The following is an 18,236-nucleotide window of genomic DNA, read 5'->3' as shown; positions in this document are numbered from 1 at the left end:
GCAGAGAATGGATGGAAGAGAGTAGGAGCCTGGAACAAATGCTTATGCAGTGGGACACTTTGTCGCTAATTACGCTTCACTTGAATGACAGTATGTGGGAGGTGGGCAGTTAGCGCCAGCTAATGGCGCACCATGGGACAGGTACTGCCGGATACAGAGACGGAGGCTGGAACAGCCACTCCAGGGGCCAGTAAAACCAGTTTTATGGAAGAAGCCGTCTTTGTTAAAAACCAAACCCAACCAAACGTGAAATTCTCCGACAGTAGATTCAGCACCAACCACACTCTTCTCAAATTCATTGGGCACGACAGCCCCATGCATTCTCAGTCTAGAACGAACCAAAGCAAATGAACCGCCCTGTGTGTAGAATGTGGACTTCTGTGATGACCAGCGTCTTACACAAACAGCTGACGATCTACTCAGACATAGGGACCGCGATCCAGATCAATCCACATAGATGAGGGTCTGGTTTATACAAAAAGGAGGGGGTTGCTCACCATTCAAAATAATTCATTCCCTACTCAAGTTATCTTTTCTGTAAATTAAACCTAACTCATGGTGCATTTAAAATACAATGCAGATCACACTCAACTTGTCAAGGCTACAGCAATTATGTAAAGTGAGGCACCCTGTAATACTGTCAGGCCCTCAGCAAGTCCCTGGGCTCCAGGGCTCTGGGCAGCCCAGCTGTCACTGCCACAAACAGGTGGTGTAAGACAATAGCTCCACTGAGCAGACTCACTCTCCAAGCCCTCTAGCAGCCAAGCTTCCAGCCAGAGAGGGCTTGCGAGCAGCACACACAGGCCACCACTCGGACACCAATCCACACGAGCGCCGACAGCCCATGGAGCCCTGGCCGCCCCTCCTGCTCCTTGGGCTCTGCTCAGGTAAGTGCCAGGGCCGAGGGGCTCTCCGGTGAGGCTGAAGCAGCGGACGTCCCCAGAGCAGTATGCTGCTTCTGGGATGGGAACGCAGAATGGCCGGGCTTCATCACCCTGGGAGCTCCTCTGTCGGTTTCTCACTCTTGTTGGCTTGATTCGGTTTGCGGATAAAGATTTCTAGTTTGTGTTATCCAGTAAAAACGGGAACTGCCTGGTCAGAGGCTACAAAGTAGAGGTGCAGGTCCCTCCCGCCATCGGGGCCCGGCATCGCCCCCGTATGATCAGATCCAGCGCCCCTGCTACCACCAAGGCAGCTCTCAGAGTGGAGCAGCTACAGGGACTTAGGGTGGCATCTTACAATGACAGACAATTTGGAGAAGAAGTCCTTTTACTGCTCTGGGAGCATTCTGGTAATGAAGAGGACTGATTGACAGCTGCATGTGCTGGAGAGAGAAACCTATTAATAATTGTAACTAAACTCTTTTCATAAGAGATTAAATACTTGGTAATTTTTTTAACTTCTGCAGTTAAAAAAAAAGTTCGCATGAATGCACTTCTGCCTACTGTTTTACTATATGTAGGTTTGGGTTGGAACTGAAACTATAAAACCTTGCACAGCCCTTGACCTGCATTCCCCTCTGGAATGTGTCACCACACAGCAGCTGAAACGCTAGCTGTAATCCCAAACTTCCGGTAGGGGAAGTGGGAGATGTTTGCAGATGGCTTCCTATGAAAGTTTACTGGTGATATCATCTCACCTGAGAAACAAGACGGCTGACATGCTGTGATTTCTCTTCTCTAATATTGCTCTGACACACAGACCTTCTGGGCAAAAAAGGTAAAGAGCTTTATTATTAATGTTTTTCAAGAGCAGAGTTCAGGGAAATAGCCTAAGCTCAGATAAATTACAGCCTGGGGGGTTTGGACTTAATCCAACCAAAACTGGCCTGTGGTGGTGGTGGTGTGTGTGTGCACACGTGTGTGTGTGTGTGTGTGTGTGTGTGTGTGTGTGCATGCGCCTGCAGACACTACACTCAAATGAAAATTCTTCAGTGATATGCTTACACATAAAAATCCTTAAACGATCTCTTAGGACACCAAGGACCTCTGGAAAATGCATGTTTACCTATCTAAAAAGTTATGTGATCTATGTTTAGAGCAAACGTAGAGTTTCCTGATATCAATTCACACAGGGGCTCGTAGAAATGTAGAGCTAGATGAGGCAGTCCCCCCCACAACTTTAATTCGCTCTTACAGGGAAACTGAGGCTGAAAGACATGAACTGAGCTGCCTGGAGTCACTTAGCTTACGAATGTTGGAATGTGATCAGTTGGAGACTGTTTATGCTGTGCCCGGTCAGAAAACCCAGCCTGAAATTGCCAAAGGTAGCAAGCGCTACAGCACCAGGTTGAGATAAGAATTACCCAAAGGGCATGGTGACTAACATAACATAATAAAAAATTTAAAAAATTTAAAAAGAATTACCCAAAGTGACTGGTAACATTGCAGAATTCCTTTCACCCAATCCAGCAGGCTGTTCCTCCATAAAAATGCAAATTGAGCCAATATGGTACAAAAAGAACACTTTGAAACTGTGGCTGGTTCAGTTCTTTGTGGCCAAAATTCTCATTCACATCAGGGACACTTTTTCTTATGTTAGCTTACCACATAATGATCTCTGTCCTACTTACACAGCACTTTTGATTACAACCTCTTCCTCTCTTCCATCTCTGGAATCCTAAGTACTTCACACTGCCGTTTTTCTTATGGCATATTACTTTCCAACTTGTTCCTAGCTATTTATGTAAATGACACAAGTCAATCTCCATGAGGGTAGAAAGATAGGCTACATATCAGATTCACCTCTGAATATCTCAAAGCTCTTTTTTTTAAATGTTTTTTTTATTATATTATGTTAGTCACCATACAGTACATCCCTGGTTTCCGATGTAAAGCTCAATGCTTCGTTAGTTGCATATAAGACCCAGTGCACCATGCAACACGTGCCCTCCTCACTACCCATCACCAGTCCATCCCATTCCCCCACCCCCCTCTGAATATCTCAAAGCTCTTAAAGCAATGCTTTGCACACAGTAAGTGCTCAATAAGTACTTGATGAATGATTAATGTTGCCACCGTCTGAATAAAGATTACCCATATGATCTTGCCGAAAAGAAAAACTTTGACTTTGTCTGTACGTTTATCAATTTACACCCTGTCTTTAAGAAAGTTTTTACTGTGATTCATTGACTCCATGAAGAACTGGTCCAACTATCCAGAATTCTGACTTCAAGTCCTGTATGTTTTCTCTCACTCTGCCCTGCTTTGGGGAGGAAAAATGAAATCACCACCACCACACCATCACCACCAAAGAACCCAATCTAAGAAATGGAGACCTCCACAGAAATTCCTTAGAAATGCATTACAGAAGGAACAGGGTCTCTTGTTATTTGTGAGACTGAGAGAGGAGGAAGCGAATGTCACTGGAATGCTGACGAGGCCTGTCTCCCCGGTCTTCCCCTTCTCCCTAGTGGACCATAGAGTTGGCCTGTATAGTTTTCCTGCTTCATAATGTGGACCATCTGCTCTATCTGATGCTTTCTAGTATGTTCTTCCTGTCAACGGGGAATAAGCAGTCACTTAAAAATAAGCAGCCCAGCAGTGCCAAAGCAGTAGATTCAAACTCAGTGGCCAAGGCACTCGGTGACCCATGCCACGGTCCTACCCCCCACCATGGGTCAGGAGGGGCCCAGGATGGACAGGGATGGAGGACAGAGGATTGCCGTGTTCCAGGGGCTCAATGGACAACACGCTGCCTTGAAGGGTGTCAATGCAAGGTTTGGGCGAGATGTTATGTGCAAGCGCTTCATGGATTCTTTTGGGTTCAGAAAGTTTGGGAAACTAGAAATGTGGTAGGTGAGGTCAGGGATTCCATACACAGAGCTCAGGAAGGTCATAATGCAGACATTTAGGCTATACTGAAAGCTTCAAAAATCCAAATGGGAATGATACATTTATCTTTAGGGAGGTAGTAAAGAGCACAGACCCTGGGGTCAGACTGACTGCATTTCTAGTTCCACTTCCAAATAGCTGGGAACCATGAAAATTACGTGCCTCAACTGTCCAAATGTCCATTTTTCACTTGTAAACTAGGGGTAAAGACTTATCTCATAGGACTGCTGTAAGGATTCAATAAGATAATGCAAATACAGGGCCATCAGTGAAGCTTTACCAAGAAAATACACACTTTTGAGAAGATGAAAATGTTTCAACTCATTGCATAACACTGGTTATTTCAAGATGATCCAAAGTTCTGGATGTGAAATAGTGGTTGAGAGCATTGGCGCTGGGCTTGAATCCTAACTCCACCATTTATGAAATCTGGACAACTCACTCAACGTCTTTACGGTTCAATTTACCCCTGTGTAAAGTGAGGACACGAACAGTACCTACCCCACCCAGTTATGAGGATTGGAAGAGTTAGTTCATACAAAGCACACAGAACAGTGTCTGCCACATAACAGTTCGATATGCTCACTATTATTTTTATTAGTTAGTAAAAATAGAAAAAGGAATTACTTTTTACTTAATTATTTTGTTGACAAACTCTTTCAAACTGAGGATTCAAGGAGAAAAACAATAAAGAAAAATAATAACCTGTCTTAGAGGCAATAGATTAACACTACTGGGGAAAAAAGGAAAACATCTCACTCATTCAATTTTTAAAGTTGTCTTGGCCAAAGGGGAAGGTATGTGGCTTCAGCAATAACCTGCGGAAAGGGGAGATCTGGTTACGTGCATTAGGGCACGTGGATCGTGTGTCTGCTTCCTCCCCTAATCCTGAACAGGCAATCCCCAATCCACGTAAGGCTTAAGTTACAAAGACCCTTCATAAGGCACTTGTTGGAACTGGGAACGCTTTTTCTCATAAGAATAATGCTAGGTGCAGTGGTGCACTTTCCAGGACAGCCCACAACACACTTATGTTATCTCGAGTTAGTGCTGGAGCAGAGCGCAAAATGGCAGGGCTCCCTGCAAGCTCTGCCCTAGCCACAGGACCTTGGATAAGTCTTCCAGCCTCTCGGATCTCAGGTGAGAATGCTGGTTGGCCTGCCTCACCAGAGGCTGGTGAGAACCGTGCAACATGGGACACAAGAGTGCTGTGGGGTCCAAGAGTAGTTGATAACATTGCTCAGCATCCTGAAGGAAAATGTAGTAAAGATTCCTAGGAGTCACTCATGCTCCAGATAGTAGCCCCAAATCCAGGTCAGAAAAGCACATGATTTTTACTCTATGTAACTTAACAGGGATGTATACTCACCAGCAGTGATTTTTTTTTTAAATTACAGGAAAATACACATTACATAGAATTTGCCCTGGAAAAACACACATTACCTAAAATTGCCATTTTAAAGTGTATGATTCAGTGGCATTAAGTACATTCACAATGTTACGCAACCATCACTGCTATCTAGTTCCAGAAATTTTTCATCACCCCAAAAGGAAACCCTGTCCCCATACACCCATTAGCAGTCACTCTCCCTTCCCCTGTCCCCTCAGTCCCTGCTAACCACTAATCTGCTCTCTCTGCGGATTTACCTAATCTGAATATTTCATATAAGTGGAATCCTAAGATATGTGCCCCTTTTGTGTCTGATTTCTTTCACTTAGCACCGTGTTTTCAGGGTTCCTCCACGTTGTAACGTAAATCAATACTTCCTTTTTATGGGTGAATAATATTCTGCTGCGTGGACATGCTACAGTTTGTTCATCCATTTATCTGTTGATGGGCATTCGGGTTGTTTCCATCTTTTAGCTATTATGTATAGTGCTTCCATGAACAGTGGTGTACAAGGTTCTGTGCGGACAGTTCTTTGGGAATATGCCTAGGTGTGGAATCACCAGGTCAGATGGTCACTCCGCATGTAACTCGTGTGCCAAACAGTCTCCCAGAGCGACTGCACCGTTTCACATTCTCACCAGCAACATATGAGAGCTCCACAATCTCACCGATATTTACTGCTTTCAATTTTGTGAATTCTTGCCATCCTAGTGGGTAGGAACCGGCATCAATTTTTGGCTGTTCATAGCGCTTTGAGATCTGACGCCGGCCAACCTGAGATTTCATTACCCCATGATGAGACCCTGAAACATGGAGACGGGCTTTTGTGCGGACTTTTCTTCTTGTGTGTGTGTATCCAGCAAACCTGATGCCAGCCAGCGGCTGTGTTAAGGAATGTCACCTGTTCAGAGCACAAGTGTCATGGTAATCTGGCACACCCCGCTGGGAAGGGACCACACCAGCAGCTGCGGACTTAGGACCATAAAAGCCGCACTGGGAACCCTTCAACAAGGGGGCCTTGCGTGCCTTCCATTCGCTGCTCACACCTCAGTGACTCGTGTTAGTCCAGGTGGAGGGTGGGGAGCAGAATCTGATGGTGTGTGTGTCCTTTGCTGTCCCAGCTGGCCTCGTCCTGGGCTCCGAACATGAGACCCGCCTGGTGGCGAAGCTATTTGAAGATTACAACAGTGTGGTGCGGCCGGTGGAAGACCACCGCCAGGCTGTAGAGGTCACCGTGGGCCTACAGCTGATCCAGCTCATCAACGTGGTGAGACAGCAGCACTCGGGGCTCCCCACACCTCTCACCCGGGGGCCCCCTCGCTTCTGCTCCCCTCCTTACCCCTAAAGATGCGGTCGTATCTTTTTTCAGGATGAAGTAAATCAGATTGTGACAACCAACGTGCGGCTGAAACAGGTATTCAGCTAGATAAGTGCACTGATGTCGTCTGTATTCACCCTGGAATTGAACCTGGGCGCAGAGGGAATCCGTCTGGGTATCAGGGACATATACCAACATGTTGCACGTAAATATTTCAGTGTCGTGGGATTATGGATCGTACATGTTGGGGGGGCGTGTTTTACTTTGTGCTCTGCTAGGCTACCGTAAACAAAGCCACAGACAAAGAAATTTATTCTCTTGCAGTTCTTGAGGCCAAAAGTCCAAAACTAGGGTATCAGCAGAACTGGTTCCTTCTGAGGGCTCTGAGGGGGAATCTGCTTCCAGGCCTTTCTTCTTTGCATATAGTTGGCCAACGTCATGTCCACAGGGCGTTGTTTCCATCTTCAGATGCCTCCTTCTTTAAGGACACGACTCATGTTGGGTTAGGGCCTATCTCAATGACCTAATTTTAACCTAATTACCTCTATAAAGACCCTGTCTCCAAATAAAGTTATATTCTGAGGTAGTGGGGATTAGGACTTCAACGTATGAGTTTTGGGGGAGACATGGTTCAATTCGTAACACTGCATCATCTGAATGGGCTGCATTGGGCATATATTACTTTTATAAGGTAGGAAAAAATACAATACTTTTAACAGATGATGTTGGCGGCTTGAGGGAAACGTGCACAATAGGGTCATTCTCTTCTCCTGGGGGGGGCGCAGTGTGGCGTGGTGGTTGTGCCACCATCCAGTGACGTAACTTGGGGTGCCTTTGTTTACTCATCTGTAAAATAGGGCCAACGGACACTCTTCCCTCATAGGGTTGTTGTGAAGACGAAATCATGGATACATGTAAAATGCTCAGAACAGCACGGAGTCAGTACTACAGAAGTGTTTGCTAGACTGAAAGCTGATTCTGAATCAAACCTTTTTTTATTGGAGCACAATTTCTGTCAATATCCGAACTATCATACCATCAGGACTCTTGATAACCGTAGATATTTATTTATTTACTTGTAAAGATTTTATTTCTTTATCTTAGAGAGAGAGAGAGCGAGCAGGCAGGAGGGGCAGAGCAAGAGGGAGAAAGAGTCTCAAGCAGACTCTGTGCCGACTCAGGGCTCAATCCCACGACCCCGAGATCATGACCTGAGCCGAAATCAAGATTCGGCTGCTTAACTGACTGAGCCACCCCAACACCACTTCATAACGTTTGATTTTTAAAAAAATGTTTTTAGCTCTTTTTATTAGTGAAATGCCTTCATTTCTAGCAATGGGTGGATTACAACCTAAAATGGAATCCAGAAGACTATGGCGGCGTGAAAAAAATCCACATTCCCTCGGAAAAGATCTGGCGCCCAGACCTTGTTCTTTATAACAAGTAAGCCAAACGGACAAGCTGGGGAGGGGGACATTCCTGGGGCAGGTGGAGCCCAAGTGCCCTATCGGAAGGGCTGCCACTCTCAGTATGCGTCTCACCACGGTTCACATTAAATAACCCTTAAAAACCAAGAGCCAAGTTGACATGCTAGGGGTGCCATATGGTGTCTCATGTTATGAATAGAAACAATTATCAGAGCCAAATTGAGTCGGGGCTGTGGGGTGGGAGACATTTAATCCCTGAGAGCTCCTGAAGGGTGTATGGCAACTATCCAAGGAACCCAAATTCATATAATTGAGTTCCTTGGAATTAAACGCCCTTCCTACCAACAGGTTCGAACCTCCTGGGGTAGTTATCCATCACGTCCTCACGGCATCCTGAGACATGGCGTGCTGCCGATGGCCGGGGATGCCTGCGTCGCCCATCCACTGGGCTCTGTGACAGACTGCATGTTGTGAAATTATAATGTGATGCAAGACACTCTGGTTTAATGACAGGTTCATTATCATACGCCCTTCATTTGTCAGGGAATGTTCATTTCAAAGAGCGTCCTTCCCGGGCAGGAGCATCCGCCATCGGCCTGGAGGATCTGCGGTCTGACAGTCTACAGCGTGTGTCTGGGCAAGCGGGCTGCGCCTTCTCGCGCAGTGACCAGGGAGGGCGGCAAGGGCTTGTGAATGGAAAGGACACCCTTTACGGGCCACCCTCCTGCTTTGATTTTCTCCTACATATTTCCCAGTGATACCTGAGATTCAAGCTTGAGCCCAATTAGCCAATCACTTGTGTAACCTTTTTGGACAAACATGCTGATGGAGCAGAGTGTCTCTTTCAGTAAGTTTCTCTTTCAGTAAGAACCTAAGAGAAGCAATTAAAGTTCTCGGGTCCTCCTGACAAGCTCGCTCGGGGAACACCCTGGTGGGGAGAGAACCATGTTTTTACTTGCTTACAGAGACAGGTCTAGATAGATGTTCCTGCGGCCCTCTGCTCTTTGGGGCTCTTCTGGGAAGGTCCAAATCACACAGTTTTCTGGATAGAGCCCCACCTCCACCCCAGGGAAAAACCAGTGGAAGAAAAGTTCTTGATTTATGAAGTGAGGCACCAATATAAGCCATATGTCCCAGAAAGTCCCCCAGGGCAGACCCCACCCACCTGTTCAACACCTATTCTAATACCTCTGGCCAAGGCCCCAGGACACTGGCAGTTTGGGGTCAAGTGGACTGCCCACTGAATAAGGCCTACAGAAGTGGCTTGTTATTTTTTTTATTATCTACCATGGTGGATTATTTATTTATTAATTTTTAAAAAAGATTTTACTCATTTATTTGAGAGAGAGAGCACGAGCAGGGCAGTGAGGGGCAGAGGGAGAAGCAGGCTCCCCGGTGAGCAGGGAGTCCGACGTGGGCCTCCATCCCAGAACCCTGAGATCATGACCTGAACTGAAGGCAGACACTTCACCGACTGAGCCACCCAGGTGCCCCTCTACCATGGTGGATTTTTTAAATGAGAAATTCGTGCCAACATTTGAAAATTGAAAAATATCATATTAAACTCTGGAGTTCTAGTCTCTGTAGAAAAATCCCTTATTCAAAAGCATGGAAACTGTGGACTAAAAAAAAATCTACATTTCCAGCTTCTGAGGAAGAATCCCAATATCTGGCAGCATCAGGCCTTCCCTCACAAGAGGACTCCACAGCAAAGCCGAGTGGAGCCTTCCTTAGAGGAGAGAAGGCTCTCCCGTCACCCCTCACTCACCTGCCTGGCCCTGGAGCCATCTGAGTTTGCGACTCCACCCTACTAAGTTCTAGATAGTTCTTTTTTTTTTTTTTTTAAAGATTTTATTTATTTATTTGACAGAGAGATAGCCAGTGAGAGAGGGAACACAAGCAGGGGGAGGGGGAGAGGAAGAAGCAGGGTCCCTGCGGAGGCGCCTGATGTGGGGCTTGATCCCAGGACCTTGGGATCAGGCCCTGAGCCGAAGGCAGACACTTAATGACTGAGCCACCCAGGTGCCCCTAGATAGTCCTGAAAAAGGAAACAGAGCCCTTCTTTAACCTGCTTACCACAGTAAGGAGTCACTGGACGTGTTTTTATTTAAAATTCCCATTTTTTTTCCCAGTTAACTTTCAAAGTATATTGGGGAAGGGAGAGATGGAGATTAACATTACAAATACTACTGAGGACTGGGAAGAAAACATCTGGTATAGAGTGTCACCTGTTACTTTTTTAAACCTGTAGATTCCTTGGCTCTTCCCCAGATATTCTGATTTAGTGCTTACTTAGATGGTGCTCAGAAATCTATATTTTAAACAAGCACCCCAGCGATTATCAGACAAATTTGGGAAACGCTGCCATGAATAAAAAGTGACACTGCCCGAATGAAAGCATCTATAATTAGCACCTGAATAATTAACAGCTGTCTCCCGCTAACATCCCCAAGCAGAACTGAAGGCTCATCCGTCACTTGGAGTCATGTTCCTCTTTGATCCCAATTGCAGTGCAGATGGTGACTTTGCCATTGTCAAGTTCACCAAAGTGCTCCTGGACTACACTGGCCACATCACATGGACACCCCCGGCGATCTTCAAAAGCTACTGTGAGATCATCGTCACCCACTTCCCCTTTGATGAACAGAACTGCAGCATGAAGCTGGGCACCTGGACCTATGATGGCTCGGTGGTGGCCATCAACCCGGTAGGTGCCGACCTCGCGGGGTGGGGCTGGAGCGTCACCCAGCTGTCCGGCTCAGCCCCTCCAGAATCACAGGCTCTCCGCACCAGTCAGACCCTCGGGGATCATCGAATTCAACGGTTCGATGTGTGCACATGAGAACCACCTGGGAGCTTACACACGGTCCTATGCCCCATATGCCCCGGCTCGGCCCCAGGAATTCTGGCTTTATCAGTCTGGGGTGGGACTAAGGCACCAATATGTTGTCAAGTTCCCAAGTGACTCGAAGGTGTGGTCGACATGGAGGATCCCAGGAGTCCAAACCCCCCTCGTTTTATAGGAAAGGACTCTAAGCCCCCAGATTGGAGGTGACCCCCTGGGTGCCATTCCAGTCCCAACAGCGCTGGAATATGTTGCTTTATTACAGCTGAGTCTGAAACCCATCCATCTGCAGCGGGACACAGCTGGGTTTTCAAAGTTTCATTTCATCTTCTCAGGAGAGCGACCAACCAGACCTGAGCAACTTCATGGAAAGTGGAGAATGGGTGATCAAGGAGTCCCGGGGCTGGAAGCACTGGGTGTTCTATGCCTGCTGCCCCTCCACCCCCTACCTGGACATCACCTACCACTTTGTCATGCAGCGCCTGCCCCTCTACTTCATCGTCAACGTCATCATTCCCTGCCTGCTCTTCTCCTTTCTAACTGGCCTGGTGTTCTACCTGCCCACGGACTCAGGTGGGTGCCGTTGCCATGGCGGCTGCTGCTGCTGACGCGGACAGACCTCGTGCTGCTATTTTGGGGAAAACCAGAAATAATCATGGGCTAATAAACAAATACCGGCAGACAGGCCCAAATCATCATCCCTGGGAGGACGCATTTACTGAGCAGCCACGTTCAGGGGTGAGTCACTGTGGCGAGAGCTCACAGCTGGAGCAGACTACGGGGCAGGCAGAGCTGGACATGACCCCAGAGGCACGCATACACAGCTCTGTCTAGTTAATGTGAATAACCACCAATACCTGCTTGCTGAATACCTACTGTGCACCCAGGAACGTGCTGAATAAGGCTTGGGTCACAGACATTCCCCGTGTCACTTCCCCTATGAAGCCACTGGCCATATACTGATTAATCCAAGTCTTGCCTCTTTTGCTCACTGCTCGCCACTTGAAAATAGCTTTTGTGTGTCTGTTTTCCAGATGGCAGTATCTTTATACACAAGACCATATTTTCCAAGTGGCAATTCTTTCTCACATATCAGCCTAGGCAACTTTCTTACCTCCTATGGGTAATCACATCTGCGACATAATTTGCAACCAAATACCAACAATCCACAGAAAAGGGGAAAAGGGTACACGAGTGCCTGCTTGAAGTCACCGCTCATAAACAATTTAGGGCAGACAAGTAGGGAAAAAGAAAGGTGGTACAGACAGTCCTCAAACTTATGACAGGTAACAATAATATCAAAACGATAAACATACACACACACACACATCTAAATCCAACTTTCCAACAAGAAAAAAAAGATTCATATGCACTCACTCATTCAACATATTTGTTGAACAGTTGTTATGTACAAGGCCGCAGTAGAGAATAAGCCAGGATTTGCCCCACAAGGAGCGCCTGGCTGGCTCAGTCGGTAAAGCGTGTGACTCCTGATCTCGGGGTTGTGAGTTCAAGCCCCACACTGACGGTAGAGATTACTTAAAAAAAATCTTAAAAAAAAAAAAGATTTTGCCCCACAGAATGCACGTTGTACTTATGGCTGTATTTATTTTTAAACAAATGATCACAAACACAGATTTTTTTCAACTTTCTAATCAAATGAAACTTCTTATAGTGAAGAGGGAAAATGCCAGTCAGGGCAGGATGGAATCGAGTCAGAGTTTCTGTAAATGGGAAATGGTTTATGCTTGAAGAGCATTTAGAACAGCGAGCACGCTTGATAAATGCTAGCTCTTATTATCATTATTATTAATCGAGAAATTTGATATAACTTGATCAATATTTCATATTTATAATTCTGTCCTCTTTTTCACTTTTAAAGACTTTCCTCCCCACAAAGTAGACTTCTAAGTAGGTAGAATTGGTCACTTCTTGTTTGCATCCACTCTCTATCCTGTAGATACTTGTAGCATCTGGAAGCATCTGGTATGGGAGGAGAACAAGGCAACGCAAGGGTTTCCCAAGACAAACAGCAAGATCAGCCCAAGGAAAGTCCCTTCCAAAGGCTCTCTAACTGCATCTCAGGTGGTCAGTCCCCACAAAAATATTCCAGTACCATTCAGCCCTTCCTTCCTCACTTGCCATACCAAGACTCTAACAGGGAATTGTTCACCCTGAAATTACAGGGCCTGGTGAAAAGAGGCTGGGGCAGGGAAATCTCTGGCCCCTTAATATGAAAAACAGAACAAGAAAAAAAAACCCAAATTATCCTCTTAGAGGAATGTGAAAAAGTAAGTAGTTCATTGGTTTTGTCCTTTTCTTGGTTTTGATCCTGCAGCTTCCTCCCATAACGAGAAAATTACACGTGCACTTCTGGCTTGCCCATCCACCTGCTGGGTAACACGTAGGTCAGGTTCAGTTCTGGAAGGCTTAGGACACGCTGCTGCAGACAGAAAACTGACCCCCGGAGTCTAGCTTGTCACTCGGCTGGGTGTACTTGGTTTCCTGAGTTCCACCAAGCCATGGAATTCTGGGACATGAGATGAAGGAGCCACTGGTCGCTCAGCAGCCTCTCATTGTAATGCCTGCCACTTGCCATTGTCAGCAGAGCCAAGCTGCATAAGGTCTCATAGGACCAAATTCTGCCCAAGAAACTTCTCCAGCGTCATGCGGGTCACATTGCTCTCACCCTTGGGTTCTGTGGTATGAGTATGCTAGGGCTGCATAACACACTACCCCAGACTGGGTGGCTTAAACAACAGGAATTTAGTTCCACATAGTTCTGGAGGTCAAGGTGTCAGAAGGTTTGGTTCCTCTGAGGCTTCTCTCCTTGGCTTGCAGATGGCCATCTTCTCCCTGTGTCTTCACCTGGTCTTTCCTCTCTGGGTGTCTGTGTCCTAATCTCCTCTTCCTATGAGGACAGCCCAGTCATACTGGATGAGCGCCCTCCCTAATCAACTCATTTTGACTTAATCACCTCTCCAAAGGCCTCATCTCCAAGTACAGTCATGGAGGTGCCGAGGCTTAGGGCTCCCATGTGTAAAATTGAAGGGTATGACAATTCAGCCCATAACACATGACTGGTTGTATTTCTTCTTCATTTTGTCAAGGAGAGAAAATGACTCTAAGCATCTCTGTTCTGCTGTCCTTAACCGTGTTTCTCCTGGTCATCGTGGAGCTGATCCCTTCCACCTCCAGTGCCGTGCCCCTGATTGGGAAATACATGCTGTTCACCATGGTGTTTGTCATCGCGTCCATCATCATCACCGTCATCGTCATCAATACACACCACCGCTCCCCCAGCACCCACGTCATGCCCGACTGGGTACGCAAGGTGAGTGGCCGAGGCCCTGCAAACTCTTGCCCGCAAGAACATCTCTCCTTCCATGTGGCCAGTGGAATTCTGGCTAACGCTTGTGGGTACTTGGGAACCGAAAGTCCTTTCTGGCAATTTTGAAGCAATTTCTGGAAGGAACTTTCTTTGGCCTCTTTCTAGGAATAAATAACTCATGTAGCCTCCCCGGGCACAGAAGAAAAACAGAATTAACAAAACCCACTACCAATTCAAGCTTAAACAATCTCTTTGATTAGAGAAGGTGAATAAATCACTGTCTTTTTATTCAAATGCTGTGAAAATCTTGAGACTTCCGTGTGTATGTCTTCCAAACTCTGAACAGACTGCTTATTTTTTTGCTGGGAAAAATCATCTGCTGAGGATAGAATAAGGGCTAGAAATGGAGGGGGCTGCTTGACAAGAAATTGTCACAAAGTGAGTTTCACTGAGGAACTTGGTCTCAAATATTTACATTATTGAAATTTAAAATGTGTTAATGTGTCAAATATGTCAGTTTTTAAATAAAACTTCACAGAGACACTAGCGTCCAGGGTCTTTTTTGTAGCATGCAAAAGATTTGTCATGAATTGACAGAGACACTACTGCTTTCAATGTATTCTTTTGGGAAGACAATCAATGCCTGTATCTATAAAGACTCCTATGACTCCCAGCAACACGTTGCATTTCTTCAGGAACAAGAAATGGAAGAAAACAGAGTAGCTGCTTTGGAGACTTATATATTCTTTTAGCCAGAAAGACCTTTTCTTTAACCATATTATCCTGCTAATACCTGGCTTTGAGAGAAACTGGTACTTAACAGCAGGGCTGGAAGCTTAAGAATCATCGGCTCTTCATTGAGTCCAATAGCTGCACACAGGCTCCCTCCAGTGGCGAACTGCTCAAATTACAGAATCATCTCCATTCATAGTAATTTGACAGGCTACAAAACACACCTGACGATATCCTTGAGAAAATCTAGTAGAGTCCTTTTGTTTTAAGAACAAAGAGGCTAAGGCCCAGAGAAGCCGAATGACTTGCCTAAAGTCACACTGCTAATTCAAAGTCAGAGTCTGATACTTGCCCTGCTGGCAATTATTCTCACGCATGGATTTCTTTTTTATGTTAGGTTTTTATTGACACTATCCCAAATATCATGTTCTTCTCCACAATGAAAAGACCATCCAGAGAAAAACAAGACAAAAAGATTTTTACAGAAGACATTGATATTTCTGACATTTCTGGGAAGCCAGGGCCTCCACCCATGGGTTTCCACTCTCCCCTGATCAAACACCCGGAGGTAAAAAGTGCCATTGAAGGAGTCAAATACATCGCAGAGACCATGAAGTCAGACCAGGAGTCCAATAACGTAAGTTCCGTGGCTTGAAACCCACACCTCCAGGTTTAAATGATCAAATACTTGAGTGCAGATGGACAGGTTTATCTTGACGGGTAGGCTGGCATTCAAGAGGCAGCTGCTGACCGACGATGTGCCTTGGTGACCACCTCTCAGCCGCCTTTGTGAGCCATCCCATGGTGAATAATCTATTGGAATGATAAGGATCACCATGCCAGCCAAGGGATGCCGAGGGCTTTGAGATCTCCAGATTGAGTGGGTCCTAGACGATGCATAACATGAACACTCTGAGTCTAACGACTACCTTAAGGAAATTCTAACACTCTTCTCTCTCCCAGGCGGCCGAGGAATGGAAGTACGTTGCAATGGTGATGGACCACATTCTCCTTGGGGTCTTCATGCTTGTCTGTATCATTGGAACCCTGGCCGTGTTTGCAGGTCGGCTCATTGAATTAAATCAGCAAGGATGAGCAGAGCTGAGCTCCAGGCAGAGCAGAGAAAGGCGGGGAAGACAGAGATGCTGGTCTACTTTGATGCAAGCTCACTTATCAGACATCTAACTTCCGTATTTATGACTAATGCTAATGATTTATATTTACATAAGTTGATGGCCTCAAGTATTTTCACATTGCTTCTCCTTCAATCCTGCTATATCTGCCTGGAGAGTGAACCCTTTCTAGTAATTGAAATGGGATCACTAACAAGATGTATTCATTTCCAAAGGCATCTGGAAGAGTTTTGTCCAGAATAACAGGTTTTCTATTGGTTTGTTTTTAAATTTTTTTAAGCAAAGAATGTATCCTTTGTTTGAAAGTCAGTTTTGTACATACAAGTAAGCCCATCTGCCAGTCCCAAAAAGATAAAGCATTTGATTCAGAGAGAAAAGGAAACTGTAGAAAGGCAACAGCTAAGTTCTAGAACAGCCACCAAAATGCAAACTGCATCAAAAACAGGTTTCTGCAAAGCAGGTTTCTAGAGCTGGGAGGTGAGGGAAGGGCTTCCCAGTGAAACGCAGCCCCTGAGTATGCTGCTCAGGGCTTGGGGAACACAGCCAGCTAGTTTCCTGAGCTATACCGAGTGTGAGAGCCAGGCACTGTGGGAATCATCTCACGAATGTGGTTTTATTCCTGACTTTCATAATGTCCCTGTTTTACAAATGAGAAAGCTGAACTTGAGCAGCTTAGGTTCGTTGCCCAAACCAGCAAGCAGAAGAACTGAGAGTTGAACCCAGACCAAATGTGGATTCAAAGCAGCTCAGGGCTGGTTCAGTTCCTCTGCTCACTTGCTCGCCCAGACCCTCCCCACCCGATCTAGGCCATCCCGTAACTCCACTCAGGGTTTTGAGAGCTTTGGTCTTCATGTCAGCCACCTTTCTGCCCTTCCCAGTTAAACCTCCTGCCGTTTTCCCCAGTCCTCATTCAGTCCTGTTTGGGGTTTTAGTTCTATCAGTGAAATCAGAAATGCATGCACATATTACTACCATTCTTTAAATTCCAGACAAGTGAACAGGAGAGAAAATTCTGTTTCTTCATAGCCACTTTCCAGCCACAATGTCATTCAGTTCTGAAGTAGAAAGTGGGCAGCCCTGGGCTCTGGGTGACCTCTCTGATCCCAGGTAGCTTCGAACTACTTCTCCATGGAATTCTCAAGCACACACCCATGGCAGGACAAAGTGCCTTCATCTTAGAGTAAACTCAAGGGAAAACACTTTGGTGGTTCCTCAAAAAACTAAACATAGAATTATCATAGGATCCAGTAATTCTACTCCTAGGTACATACCCAAAAGTGAAAGCAGGGACGTGAACAGACATGTGTATGCCAATGTTCACAGCAGTGTTAATCACAATCCAAAAGGTGGAAAGAGCTCACTGTCCATCAGTGGAAAAGCAGTATATACATACAGTGGAATATTATTCAGCCTTAGAGAGTAATGAAATTCTGATGTATGTTACAATACGGATCAACCTTGGAAACATGCTTGATGAAATAAGCCAGACACAAAGGACAAACCTTGTGAAACGGAGGTACCTAGAAGAGGCAAATTCATAGAGAGAGAAAGTAGAATAGATAGCCTGGGTTTAGGGGGAGGGCTGAGTTATTGCTCAACGGGTAGAAATTCAGATTAGGAGTATAGGAAAGTTCTGGAATGGACAGTGGTGATGGTTGTACACCACTGTGAAAGTACTTAATGCCACTGAATTGTACATTTAAACATGGTCAAGATGGTAAATTTTATGCTTATTTTACCACAATTAAAATAAAGAACGAAAACAATGATAAAACTGTAACTGTCATGTTATATCTGTTTTACCCCAATTAGATGAACAAAAAAAATCGGCTACTTGCCTAATCCGGCCTAGTCTCCCAGGACTGACTATTGATTCAGAGATGAAACAGAAAAGTCACTTCTGTTTTCCCCATTTTAAGGATGTGGAGGCTTAGAGAAGTGACCTCCCTCAGGTCATAGAGCGATTTGGTGACACACCAGATCTCCCCACTCTGCTCTTGTGCTGTGCCCCTCACATCAAATAACCCCCCCTCTCCCCGCAGAGCAAGGCCTCGGGCACACTCCCTCCCCGCCAGCAGAGCCAGCCTGCGCGGATACCACAGTGCTGTATGCTTAACTCCATCAGCCCCTAAATCCCTGTCCCATCCGTCTGTCACCACATCAAAGGCTTTCCTCTTTGGAATCTCTTCCCTTAGTTCGGCCCAGTCTCCAGAAGACCACTGATGCA

General features: G+C 45.8%; 1 protein-coding gene and 1 long non-coding RNA gene across 5 annotated transcripts in view; one reads left to right on the top strand and one right to left on the bottom strand.

Annotated features, from left to right (window-relative positions):
- The window catches only part of LOC148110762 (uncharacterized), a 66,134-nt gene that overhangs the window by 22,519 nt on the left and 25,379 nt on the right, over positions 1-18,236 (bottom strand). The gene's annotated exons all lie outside the window — the stretch shown is intronic.
- Positions 750-17,764, top strand: CHRNA1 (cholinergic receptor nicotinic alpha 1 subunit). The gene is made up of 9 exons (XM_045800319.2): positions 750-887; positions 6,345-6,490; positions 6,593-6,637; positions 7,875-7,984; positions 10,480-10,675; positions 11,149-11,386; positions 13,924-14,147; positions 15,274-15,513; positions 15,840-17,764. The coding sequence occupies exons 1-9, from the start codon at positions 845-847 to the stop codon at positions 15,969-15,971; spliced, it is 1,374 nt and encodes a 457-aa protein (XP_045656275.1). The 5' UTR covers positions 750-844; the 3' UTR covers positions 15,972-17,764.

Source organism: Ursus americanus, chromosome 1, assembly GCF_024610735.1.
Source record: "Ursus americanus isolate L20-20 chromosome 1, mUrsAme1.1.p, whole genome shotgun sequence".
NCBI classification, from domain to species: Eukaryota; Metazoa; Chordata; class Mammalia; order Carnivora; family Ursidae; genus Ursus; species Ursus americanus.
This window is presented reverse-complemented; position numbering and strand designations above follow the sequence as displayed.